The sequence below is a fragment of the Myodes glareolus genome, chromosome 6 (assembly GCF_982192425.1).
Source record: "Myodes glareolus chromosome 6, mMyoGla1.1, whole genome shotgun sequence".
Taxonomy (NCBI): Eukaryota; Metazoa; Chordata; class Mammalia; order Rodentia; family Cricetidae; genus Myodes; species Myodes glareolus.
In genome coordinates this window covers 56,603,667-56,616,915 of record NC_142031.1, presented here as the reverse complement: position 1 = coordinate 56,616,915, position 13,249 = coordinate 56,603,667, and the positions used below count along the sequence as shown (strand labels likewise).

The 13,249-nt window shown below is 46.8% G+C and overlaps 1 protein-coding gene across 1 annotated transcript in view; it reads right to left on the bottom strand.

The window, feature by feature from the left end:
- Nucleotides 1–13,249, bottom strand: part of Cpsf3 (cleavage and polyadenylation specific factor 3) — a 31,599-nt gene that overhangs the window by 7,133 nt on the left and 11,217 nt on the right. Inside the window, exons 7-13 of the mRNA XM_048439785.3 lie at nucleotides 12,205–12,355; nucleotides 9,629–9,804; nucleotides 8,787–8,945; nucleotides 7,499–7,645; nucleotides 4,354–4,506; nucleotides 2,901–3,009; nucleotides 142–240 (exon numbers count right to left, since the gene is read on the bottom strand). Coding sequence (XP_048295742.1) covers nucleotides 142–240; nucleotides 2,901–3,009; nucleotides 4,354–4,506; nucleotides 7,499–7,645; nucleotides 8,787–8,945; nucleotides 9,629–9,804; nucleotides 12,205–12,355 — 994 coding nt within the window. The remainder of the gene's footprint in view (nucleotides 1–141; nucleotides 241–2,900; nucleotides 3,010–4,353; nucleotides 4,507–7,498; nucleotides 7,646–8,786; nucleotides 8,946–9,628; nucleotides 9,805–12,204; nucleotides 12,356–13,249) is intronic.

The window sequence follows — 13,249 nt, the reverse complement described above, 5'->3', positions numbered from 1 at the left end:
AGTTTTTAAAATGTTGACTTTTATGCAATAAAATGACCATGCAGTGCACAGGAATTCTGAGACAATTATTATAGCGAAGTACATTTTTTTTTAAAAAAATTCTTACTAAAAATGCAATGATGTGAATTTCAGTAAACACACCTGTCAATTTCTGTAGCTGGTAATACAGCAAATTAAAGGGCCCAGTATATGGGATGGCCTGGGTCTGCTTCACAGTGCTCATGGCCAGGTCAGTGTAATCTGAAAAGAGAATGAGAGTAAATAGGTTTCAGGAGAGCAGCTGAGCATGTGGTAACACATATTCCGAGCACTTACGAGTCAGAGGCAGAAGGATTTGCGATTGGTGTCAGCCTCAGCTACAAAGTGAGCCAACAGCTCAAAAACACAACAAAACAGAACAAATCACACAAAATACAACCTGCACACACACACCAGGGATTAAGAAAAACGTAGCAGATCCAGCACCCGTGCCAGACCCAGGGGGATGAGCCCACCAGTGCCAGACCCAGGGGGATGAGCCCACCTATGCCACAACTGGCAGGCTGTGGCTGTGTTTCCCAGGCTAACTCCCTACACTTATCCCATGCCACCCCAGTGGGTCTGGGTTCTGGACGTGTTAGGTTCTTGGACATCTCCAAGCAAGTATGGCAGCCATCTGCACTTCTTTTCTGCTCAGTGTCTCTCTAACTACCTGACCTGAGTGCTCCTGACCTAAAACACTCTTTCCAACTCTCTCAGGAAGTCTCCTCTGTGCTCTCTGGGACGCCAGTCCCTCACTAGACTGGCTATCACCAGCCAGGACAGTGTTTGAGTAACTCGTCAGTGTCCAGCTTTAGCCCAGAGGCTGGCCTAAGAGTGAGAGCTCACTGGGGCTGGACAGAGGTCAACAGTTAAGAGTGCACACTGCTCTCGCAGAGTATCCAAATTCCATTCCCAGCATCCAGGCTGGGTCACCTGCCAGTTACTCCAGCTCCATAGGGATCTGACAGCTCCAGCCTCCGCAGGCACCAGCAGGTGTGCACACACATTTAAAAATCATAAAAACAAATTTTAAGAAAGTTTTTTTTAAAGAATTAGTGAAAAAAACCCAGTTTGTCCATTTATTTGTTGTTATCGTCGCTGAAAGGTGACCTGTCTCACAGTTTAACATCTAACTATGATGCTAGCCTTCTCCTTCACAACACACTTACGATCTGGCAGCACACAACAGCACCGAGTGTGAGCGCACTGCTGACCTGGAGATAGACCCCTGTCTTGGTGTCTCTTCTATTGTTACCTGCATCATCTGGGAAAGCAGTACTCATCAATGGCTCAGACTTTACACAGATCAGAGTTCACATGGGAATATTTCTATGTCCCAGGGAAAAGCAATTTACAAACATAAACGCAGTCCTTATTTAGCTTTGTTCAAACACCCACATTTAGCGGGCAGTGGTGGCGCATGCCTTTAATCCCAGCATTTGAGAAGGCAGAGGGGAGGCAGATCTCTCTGAGTTCAAGGCCAGCCTGGTCTACAAAGCGAGTTCCAAGACAACCAAGGCTACACAGAGAAACCCTGTCTCGAAAAACAACAGTTAACAGCAGAAAAAGAGAGAGAGAAAGAGAGAAACTACAAACACGTTATTCTCTCCTCCTGGCCATTCTTCTAGAGATAAAGAATTAAAAAATCCAAGCAAGTTATGGAAAGCTTGGGTCATAAAGGAACAAGGTGTACCTTGAGCATGCTCGCCACTTAGAGGGCCAAGGGGTTCCATTCATACCATACCCACACTGAACTAAAACAAATGTAAAAAACAAAATGCTAGTTGAGCATGGTGGCCTACATGTCCAATCCAGCTCCTCAGGAGGTTGAGTCATGAGGACTAAGTTTGAGGCAGCCTGGGCTACACAGTGATACTCGATCTCAAAATAGAAAGTGAAAAGGGCTAGGATGAAGCTAAGCAGTGGAACACTTGCCTAGCAAAAACACAACCCACAAGGCTAACCCCCAGTACCACATCAAGCAGCTCAAACCAAACAAAAATAAAAGTTAATTGGGGTAGTGCAGAAAGTTACTCCAGAAACTAAAAGCCCTGCACCACCAGAGAAGACAGAGGAGGGGCGCTGCAGCCTGAGCAAGGCAGGCCTAGCTTACACGTGAGCTACTCTTCAAAGCTGTCATCTGGTAAGTACTTCAAATGATTCAACAGCTTGTCAGGGAAGGGCTCTTTCCCATGGAGTGATTATATTGAGTGATTATATTGTCCTGTCCTACCTGATTTGCTGCTCACTGAAATCTGACCACTTGTGTGGCCAAGCTTCAGAGCCAAGTTCCGTCCCCAGACCCCACAAAGGGAAGGAGATTCCACTCCTGACAGCTGTCCTCTGACCCACAGAGACAGACAACTTCATAAGCCAACAGAACACACCCTTGATAGTTGTACACACACACACACACACACACACACACACACACACACACACGATACGATGTGGGTAGGATTCCCCTCTGTATGCTATGAATATGTTTTATTGCCACTGGTTAATAGAGAAGTTGCTTTTGGTCAATGGTTTAACAGAACAAAGCCAGACTGGAAAAGATATATATAGAGAGTAGGCAGAGTTGAAGAGAAGCCATGTAGCTGCCACAGAAGACAGATGCCAGAGCCACCGAAACTTTGCTGGTAGGCCAGGACCTCGTGATGATGCACAGATTAATGGAAACGGGTTAGTTTAGGATATAAGAGTTAGTTAGCAATACGCTTAAGTCAAACAGTATTGCAAATAATATAGTTTTCTGAGGATTATTTTGAGTCAGGGCAGCCAGGAAATGAATAAGCAGAAACAAACAAACAGCCTCCGACCACACAGGCACACACACGCAGATTGAGACTGCATTTCACAATGAACAGTGTACTTACTGGAGAGGTCACAGGGAGAAAGTATGTGGTAATTAAAGTTTCTTTTAACAAGAATTCCAGAGACCCGCTGTCCCTGTTCTGGTTTCTTGTCTGCCAAAAAGCCCATGACCTAGTAAAAACAGAACACAGAGTGGTGTCAAAGAGAAAGGCGTCAGGCTTTCATCACATGGGTGGGGCGTGTAGAGGGCTGCTCCGACCCACTGGGGAGCGTGCTAGCCATGCAATAGGAGATATCATCTCTGAACACAAAGTTCAGTAAGGATGGAATTACATACTGAGGAAACACTTTCTTTTCTTTTTTTGTTTAAAGATTTACTTATTTTATGTGAATGGGTACTCCATCTGCATACATGCCTGCATTCCAGAAGAGGGCATCAGATCCCATTATAGATGGCAGTGAGTCACTATGTAGTTGCTGGGAACTGAATTCAGGACCTCCAGAAGAAGAGCCAGTGCTCTTAACTGCTGAGCCAACTCTCCAGCCTGAGGCAACACTTTCAACAACTCAAATATAAAAACCTTACCAATTTTTTATTTTATTTACGTATTTGGCTTTGTTTTGTAGATAATTAATATATTACGTAGCTCAGGCCTGGTCCTCACTATACAGCAGGGCCTATCCTTGAATCTTCGACCCTGCTTCCATCTCCTAAGTGCTAGAATACAGGCATGGGCCACCATGCCCAGCGGGAGCCCACCGTCCTGAAGTGTAAACTCTCTCACTACAGCCCAGGGCTCCCAGGGATGCCGACGTGTCTGTGCTGGAGCAGCTGGAGTCAGGCAGTGGAGCGCAGCGGCTGCACGGCAGCACCCCCACTCTGACTCACTGTGGAGATGGCTGTCTCACAGGCCCTTCCAGGGCTGCACTCAGTGTGGTGGTGTGGACACAAGGAACATAAAGATGTTAATGCTTTAACACTGTAAATGTTTTGGTGGAGCTATGGCTCCATCTGGGGACATAGCCAGGCAAGAACTCTATCGCTGAACCTCACTGTGAAGACAAAAAGCCCTTTCTCAGAGCAAAGCCACACACCCTGAGTTTCAAGGTCCTTTTCATCGTCAATTAGCTTTCTTGTCACTCTGAGACAGGTTTCACTACTGCAGTTCAGGATGGCATCTAAAATTTCAATGATCTTCAGGCTCCCAGGAGCTGGAGTCATAAGCCTGTGCCACCGAGGAAGGTGTCCTTTAACAACACCCTGCCCTGGGGCCAGAGCCACAGCTCAGTGAAGACCATTTCTTGCTCTTGCATAAGTCCCACATTTCATCCCATCATCCCAGTACCTAACTAGTAGCTCACAACCATCCATAACCCCAGTTCCCAGGATCTGATGCCCACTTCTGACTCCTCAGGTACCAGACTGACTCTGACTCTCTCTCTCTCTGTCTCTCTCTCTCTTCCCGTATCTCCCTGAAAAGAACACAGTTAGGGTCAGCACCTGCTGCCTTGTACCTTGGCGAGCTTCTCTCCCCTGAAGTTCAGGGTCACGGCCTCTGTGTTCCGCGGATTGTGAACCTCGATGTGGACCTCATCGTTATCTTCGTATTCCCGGATCAGCGCTGCTTTCAGCCTGGCCATTTCGTTCTGTTCCCCATGAACCAGAATCTGCATAGAATAGATATGCGAGTATAGAGGAGCCCTCAGCAGGCAAAGGACTGTTTGTAAGAACGTTAGTTAATTCATGAGACGTTCACACTTGAACTGAGGAAACGGTCCTCTTGTCTTAAAACTTATTTCCATCTATGGCTGTATGGGGTACAGCTGAGTACAGGAGCTGGCAGAGGCCTTAAGAGTCTGGGGAGCTGCAGTCACAAGCAAATTGTAAACCTCTGCATGTGAGTGTTGGGGAACAAACAGGCCCTCAGAAAGAGTAGGGGTGCTCTGAGCCATCAACTGTCTGGATCTTGCTTTCCTGTTTGAATGCTAGGAGTACCTACTTTAAGAAAGAGTAAAGGAACCACTTTAAGCACTGACGGAATGTGCACTGTCATCTCTAGTTCCAAAGCTCATATTGAAGGCTGAACCAGATGGCTTGCAAGGCTCTTCCAGCTTTAAATGGACTTCTTTTTCTCCTGCTAGGAAACCATTCATTTTCTTTAGGTTTCTGGTAGTTTCTTGCTAAGTAAAGCAACTGCAAGTAAGATGTAATGTTTACAGTGACATCCACTGTCCTGCATTGGCTGTCAGTCCATCTGTTTACAGTGGTACCAGCCGCCCTGCACTAGCTGTCCGTCCATTTACAGCGGTACCTGCCGCCCTGCACTGGCTGTCCGTCCATTTACAGCGGTACCTGCCACCCTGCACTGGCTGTCCGTCCATTTACAGCGGTACCTGCCGCCCTGCACTGGCTGTCCGTCCATTTACAGCGGTACCTGCCGCCCTGCACTGGCTGTCCGTCCATTTACAGCGGTACCTGCCGCCCTGCACTGGCTGTCCGTCCATTTACAGTGGTACCTGCCGCCCTGCACTGGCTGTCCGTCCATTTACAGTGGTACCTGCCGCCCTGCACTGGCTGTCCGTCCATTTACAGTGGTACCCGCCACCCTGCACTGGCTGTCCGTCCATTTGTTTACAGTGGTACCCGCCACCCTGTCCGTCCATCTGTTTTGTTTTTCACTCCTCTGTCTTCCATGGTGGGCACCTCATCTCCAAACCACTGGCAGACAGCTTCCATCTGGCCTGTGGAAGCATAGCCAGCATTACTCCAGGGCAAAGGCTTGTCACCTGGGGTGCAGGGCCCAGTTTGGGCTGCCTGGACACTAACCATAGCACCACTCTGTACTGTGTAACCCTGGCCGAGCTCCCCGGTTCCACAACAGCGTTGGATGCCAAGTCTGAGGAAAGCACATGCATAAGAAGCACGGGCAGCCTGGCACTCTACATGCAGTAAATGCATGCTATTGCCATTACCAGTGTAACCTCACATGCAGTCACACACTGGAGAGTGCTGCTATTAGAAGTAAACATCTGCTGAGGATTTAGACCAGCGGCACAGACAGAACCAGATGGCCAAGAGATACAAGGGACTGAAGGTGAGGCCAGCAGCAAATAAAGCAGAACAGTTTTCCCACCTGGCCTCAAGGTATGGGGTGGGATCCATGAATCAGTTACACACACAGCAGAAGCACGTGATGGGGTCTACACTGTGCTCAAGTACTACAGCCTACACATGATGCTGTAGAGGAATGATTTTCTCCATAGAAGCGTCTGTTCATTGAGGGCTGAGGGAAAATACCTAGTAGGACCAGCATACTACAAAGTGCTCAAAAGCTAAGGACACAATCAGCCACTAGATGTCACTCAAACTAGCCAAAATGAGCATCAACAGCCTCAAGGATAATCAACCGGCTATTGCTGGCCCTACTTAGACAAGCAGCATGGCTGGACCTTGAAAACTCATGACTCCACTTACGTGAAATACAAGAACCGTCAGATTCAGAGCGACAGTAAGCAATTACAGAGAAGACTGGCAGGGCTGAGAAGAGTAAAATAGGGCACAGGCTTCTGCTTGGGGGGCAGGAGGTTCTGAAACCAGGAGTAGGGGCTATGACATGGGCGTAGGCGAGACGGCTGAATCTCATACCTAAAAGCAGTGAAAGCTGCAAACTGCATGCTGTACGTATTGTGGCGCAGTAAAAATACTTGATAAAGAAACAGAATACAATAGCGAAAGGCCATTTCCTCTGAGCAAGTTTTCAGAACACTGGGAGGGTCTAATCTATTTTCATGGATACTTATTCCACTTCCAATTAAAACCCAGCAGTTTTCAGCTTAAAAGTCTTCCGATTCTACCAACAGACACTTGCGTGATGCTGACAGCAGTAATAGTTTAAAAACAACAAACACTTACGTGATGTTGATAGCAGTATTAGTTTAAAAAGGCTGAAAAGAGCAGCAGTGTAGAGGGTGCACAGGCCTGGGTATGCACGTGAAGTCAGAGGGCAGCTCTGGGCAGTCCTCTCTGTGCCTCCACAGGTTCTGAGGGCTGAATTCAGGTCACGAGGTTTCCGAGGCAAGCACGTTTACCCATAGAGCTGTCTTACCGACCCATTATTATTTTTTTCATGATACTTAAAAAACATAAACTATACTAGTAAGGAACTAATTCAGCATCTGTTTCCATCTATATCTATGTAACCTTGAACATTTACTCTTCAAATGACAGCCTGAACTGTCAATTTAATAACCACATAACGCATGCACCATGGGCCAGGCACTGTCAAGTGCATCATAGTCTCACTCACTGTGTCTGCACAATGACCTTATAAATTGCTATCACCCTCGTTTATAAAGCACAAAGATACACAGTAGGCAAAGGAGGGAGCTGGAGTTCAAGGCAAGTAGTCACACCCCCTACCCTGGTTCTTAGGCTATTGGAGAGGCAGCAAAAAACAGAGCACACACTACAATAGAGTTGGTAAGCCTGAAGCAGTCAGTGTAAAATGAAGAAACAAGTGCAGAGGGCCTAACTCACAGGAGAGAGATACTGGCTAAACCAAGAGCTGGTGGGATGCTCTATTCACAATGGGACGCTAGCTTTGTGAGAACCCTTGCGTTTCATGCACCTTACAGTTAGACATGGCATTCACAGACTAACCACGTGAGGCGGCTTCAGAGCACGAATAAATTCGCTGGTTTGCTGGTAATCTGTGTGAGCAGAGAAAGAAATGTAATCAACCGACATTTTCAGTGGTAACTTCTGTCCAGACATGGTAGTGATTTCTTCAGGTTCAGACATGATGTGCTGTCGGAAACAAATACGAAAAAAACAGACTGTGCAATTAGACAACAGAAGATGCATTTTGGTTATGTCTTATGCAGTCACAATCTCTAGTGTTAACCATCAAAGTCATTCTGATGTTCATGAGTAAACAAGTACCAAACACTTCTGTTTTTCATTGAGTAAACACTTAATCAGAAAGGTCAGATGATAACTAGTGCTCGGGGCCCCAGAGCTGGCAGTGAAAGCTGGAGCTGTCAATAAAGTTGCACCCAGCTCTTGCTGCTGCAGCTCCTCCCAGGGACCAGGACCCACAGGGCACAGGCACACAACTCCAGCCTGGAGCCATCTGCGCAAATGACCAGCAGCTCCCTACTGACTCCACAGCCTGTGGCAAAGGATGAAAATGACCCGACTGAGAAACCACACTCCGTTCAAACTAAAACAGATATTAACTGCAAGAAGACAAGAGAACATGCTGTCTGGACAGCCATTAATTGCATCTAAAGTTCTGCACTGTCATCGACAACGTGTACACCCTAGGCTAAGAACAGCCATCCTACACCTACATCTACAGCAATCAGCCCAGGCACCTAATACGGCTCTGTAGACTTTCATGTCACAGGCTGTGCATCCCTCAGTCTGGAAAAATTCTAAATCTAATGTTTTTAAGCAAAAATGCCTGGGATGCTCAACTGGTAAAGTCTACACAAAATAACCCTAAATCCAAAGTCACACAATCTGAATGTAGTGATATTTCATTTGTGTTTTAACAAACAAAGCTTGCCTGAAGTTCAGAGAGTAAAACAGCCCCACTGGTTGGCCTTACAGACCAGGCAGAGGTGACACACACCTTTAATCCCAGTAGCCATGCTAGTTTGCCATAGAAACCGGGCAGTGCACGCCTTTAATCCCAACCCTAGAGAGGAATATAAGACGGGAGGAGGCAGCTCTCACTCAGTCTCATTTTGAGATTCCTGGAGGCAGAATCACCATTTTGGACTGAGGAAGAAGTAAAAGTCAGGCTGGCTGTTTTAATTTCCTGACCTTCAGGTTGAACTTCAATTTCTGTCTCTGGGTTTTTATTAATTGCACTATACCTAAACGTGACTTATTCCAGCATTCTGGACGAAGTATTGACTCACACTCCAAGATGGTAACTGACCTTGGCAAGTGTCCCTTCTACGCAGTACCCTGCGATGATGACGCCGTTCCTCTTGTCGGTACACCAGCTCTCAAACAGCTCTCTGGATAAGCCATTTTGAATCATGCCTGGCGAGGCCATGACAACACTGGGGCCAATGTCGTCAAAGTGATCCATGCTCTGAGAGACAAAGAAAGGAGTCAAAGCAGTCTCCACTGGGGGCCATCACACTGCTGCTGGAGTTGAGCGAAACCTAGCTAGCATTGTGTGTTTAAACACCACCTCTTAAAATTAAAATGTGCCAGGCATGGTGGCCTTTAATCCCAGCACACAGAAGGCAAAGACAGGTGGATCTCTGTGAGTTCAATTCCATCCTGGTCCACAGAGAGTTTCAGGATAGCCAGGGCTATGTAGAAAGACTGTCTCAAAAAACCAAAACCAACCAACCAACCAAATGAACAAAATCAGCACGTTAATTCTGTAAACATGTTATTTAAAAAGCATTTGGTTGTAAATATATTTAAAGCAGATTTGATGTAATTGATCTTGGAAAGCCAAACATGGGTGTTTTATAAATTCATACATGGAACTTGCAGAGCCAATCAAAAAAGACCAGATGTGAACAATAGAATCTAAACCTGTGACCTGCCATATTTTTCCTGTCAGGAGTTTCTTCCTGTGGCAGAAAATATCCAAGTTATAGCTGCACACTGAAGGCGTGTGGAGACCCAGAGCAAGGGCAGGCCCAACTACAGCGGTTCCAGCACGGAGGTGAGGGGTCTAAGTAGGAAGCCTCAGCAGGAGGGCTGCAGTCTGCCCTGCCTGCCCCGCCCCTGCTGCCTCCCCTCCTCCACAGGCATCACCTTGAGGTTGCTGATGTGCTTGAAAACGAAGGGGTTGTTGATGTTGATCTGCTTCCGGATCTTGTCATTCATGGCGTTCACGTAGGTCTGGTACACCGCCATACACTTCTTGGCCAGAGAGGATGCATAGTAAATGGGAATGTCGTGCAGCTCTGGGTGGTTCTGCCAGTACTCGTCTACGGGATTGTGTGAGAGGCAGACATCACTTGGCAGATGAGGTAAAAAATTCAAATAACTAACAATAACAAAATTAACTTCAAAAGATTTGAATAACTGAGAAATGAAGATCCATACAACTGTATTTTAATAAGTTTGAAAAAAATACCCTGTTTCTTATTAATGAAAACTACAATTCTAAATACTGGTATAACATCTAAAAATAAAATAGCTGTGACAATAAGTCAAAGATGTGGAAGCTTCAACAAATACTTTCATTTTAAATTTATGCTGATTAATAGACTGTAACTTACTACTTCTCTCGAGGTTTTAATACAAGAATTATTAATGTAATTATTATTTTAAACAGACTTATCAACTGCTTATTAAGTCATATTATTATTATAATTATATTTCCAAAAACCTTTTACACAAACCACTTATTACTAATTACTGAGAGCAGTGAACAAAACCCTCACACGAAGGCCTGTTTTCAGGGAAAACTCATTCATCCCAGCATTTGATAAACAGTGCAGCCCATGAGCTGCTCAGGTGCGCCCAGGAAATGCTCGTCTAGTATGAGGGCTGTAGGATCTGGAGCACACGCGAGCTATGGGGGCGCTAACACTGAGTGGCTATTCATGATACCTGTAAATAGTTTGCCTGGATGACGGACGTTTTTGTGACCCCTGGTACCCTTCATAGGGTCACCTGGCAGTAAGTACTACCTCCATGCATCTGCATTCTCCTGGCTCCGACCTCTCTTCCTCACCATTTGATAGACGGACCTGACTCACCATTGGATTCACCAGACTGAACAGCGCAGTCTGGGAGGGACTGACTGGCCCTTAGCTGGGTCAGCCCATCTTCCCCTGCCCGTTTTCCACTCAATGTGACAAAAACACTGTTTGTCCCCAATCTGGAGACGGCAGCACTGAGTGTGTAGGAGACGGCAGCCCTGAGTGTATAGGAGGCGGCAGCCCTGAGTGTGTAGGAGGCGGCAGCCCTGAGTGTGTAGGAGGCGGCAGCACTGAGTGTGTAGGAGGCGGCAGCCCTGAGTGTGTAGGAGGCGGCAGCACTGAGTGTGTAGGAGGCGGCAGCACTGAGTGTGTAGGAGGCGGTCCCTCTAGTTGTCCTCACACTCCATGAACACAGGTGCTGACTGCCTGTCTACGAGAATGCTTCCCTCAGAATCAGGGCAGGCCAAGTTCACAGGGTTAGTAAGCACAATGCACACCCGTCTTGATTTCAAGTCTTTGGAAGACAGAAAAGCAGAAAGAGAAAATCACTCCTATTTCTGTGATTCAGTTGTGTTTGTATTTTCTCCTAAACAGAGCATAGCAGCTGTAGTTTTTGAGTTCTATGTTGTTGCTGTTGTTGCATGCTTAATACTCTGAAAATCTACATTCTGTCCCGAGACTTCTTACATTCACTGACGTGGCATTTCCTGAAAATAATGCTGAAGGGTCAGGCCTAGGATCCCATTCTCAGCTAACCTGGGCTGTATAGTAAAGTCTAACAAACCCTGTTGTGGAATTCTATCACTGCTCCACTGATCAGTTGTGAGGGCCGTCTGGCCAAGGGGCTGAGCTGGATGGAAGACTGCGTGACCTGAATAAAGGGCGCGGATTGCAGGCTCTTGGAAGGTGGACAGACTGGCAGCAAACCGCGGTTTTGCATCTTGGTTCAGGTTCCTCATACCCCTTGGGAACAAGAAGGAGGCAGCAGCAGAGAGCTGGGCCCAACAGGAACAGCGGAGCAGCAGGTGACACTGTAACACGGCCCAGATTCCCCATTCTGTCTTGGAGTCCTTGTGCACGGATTTTGCTATTAATAAAAGGTCACACAATCCCCAGACTTCTTTCATGAAAACCCTCAAATAATAAAGACAAGGGACCTAAGAGGACAAACTGCCGAGCTCCCTTCGTGTCCTGCCAGTATCACTGCTAGTCTAGAAGCGCTCATGTTGGAAGGCTTCTGACACCAATGGGAAGCACAGCAGCACAGCAGCTTGGCTCTCGTAGCAGAGGACGTGAGGTACCATCTCCTCTGCTCTCACTAGCACCAGGTCCCCATGTTGCCCCTATGGCACTGGGGACCGAACCTGGGGTCTCATGCATGCTGGGCAGGTGCTCTACCAATGAGTCACCAAAATGAATTTTTAAAAGAAAGATGAGCTGGGTGGTGGTGGCGCACACCTTTAATCCCAGCACTTGGGAGGCAGAGGCAGGCAGATCTCTGCAAGTTCAAGATCAGCCTGGTCTACAGAGCAAGTCCCAGGACAGGCTCCAATGCTACAAAAAAAAACCCTGCCTCAAAAACAAACAAACAAACAAACAAATAAATAAATGGAAAAAGAAAGATGAAATGCCATTTACAAGGCTGTGAGAGTAGGTGGAGTTTAGGTGTTGCCCAAATACCTAGAATTAGTAGCAGCTCCTGAGCTCGTCCAAGAGCAAAGACAGGAATGAGCCCCCGGCCCCCTCTGTTGACAATGTCGTGCACAGTATTGCAGAATCTTGCTTCTCGCTCTTCACGCTTCTCATGGATGTGGGTCCCGTAGGTAGATTCCTAAATAACAGGTGACATGTGTAAGACCAAGACCATTTTACCCTGGAGAATTCAGAAAAAAAGCTGAGGCTGAGATTCGTTTCTTCAATGACATGGCATTAACCTGAATATATACTGTTATAGTAATAACTCAAAAAAAAAACCCAGTAAATAAATTAGAATTCCAATCTTAAGACCAATGTTACAGAAATGGAGCCAGGGAATAGGATAAACTGTTCCTTTTGGGGGCTTGAGAGAGGGCTCAGTGGTTAGGAGCACTGACTGCTCTTCCAGAAGACCTGAGTTCAATTCTCAGCATCCACATGGTGCTCACAACCATTTATAATGAGACCCGATGCCCTCTTCTGGTGTGCAGGTGTACAGGTAGGCAGAACACTGTGTACATAATAAATAAATAAATCTTAAAAAAAAATGTTCCTTTCTCCCTCAGGATAATTTTACTGGATGTTTTATCCTCCTACCCTGGAAAAGCCAGAGCTCCATAAGCAGACGTAGGTCATGCTTCCCGGGTTGGTACTCAAGCGCCATTACTCGGGAACTGCTGCGTTCCCCGGACTCCTCCGGAATGAAGATGACAAGGACCGGCCCGCTCGCTGCAGCAGCAGCAGGGCCATAAGCCAGGGAAACCATCCTAAGGGAGCACAGCTAAGCTATGTGGAGCCTGCTCTGCACAGGCACAACACCAGGCAGGCGCCCCTCACACTCATGTCCAGGCCACAGCCAAAGGGACCAAAGATATTTGATGTTCCTGTGTGTATGACAGGCCCAGAGGAAGCCTGTTCCCTGACACTGCGCGCCAAACATCACTCCCCTCAAAGTGCTTCTGAAGACAGTCATCCTCTTGTTTCCTTGAGACCTGAAAACTAAGAAAATGTGACAAGTGTCCCATGGAAA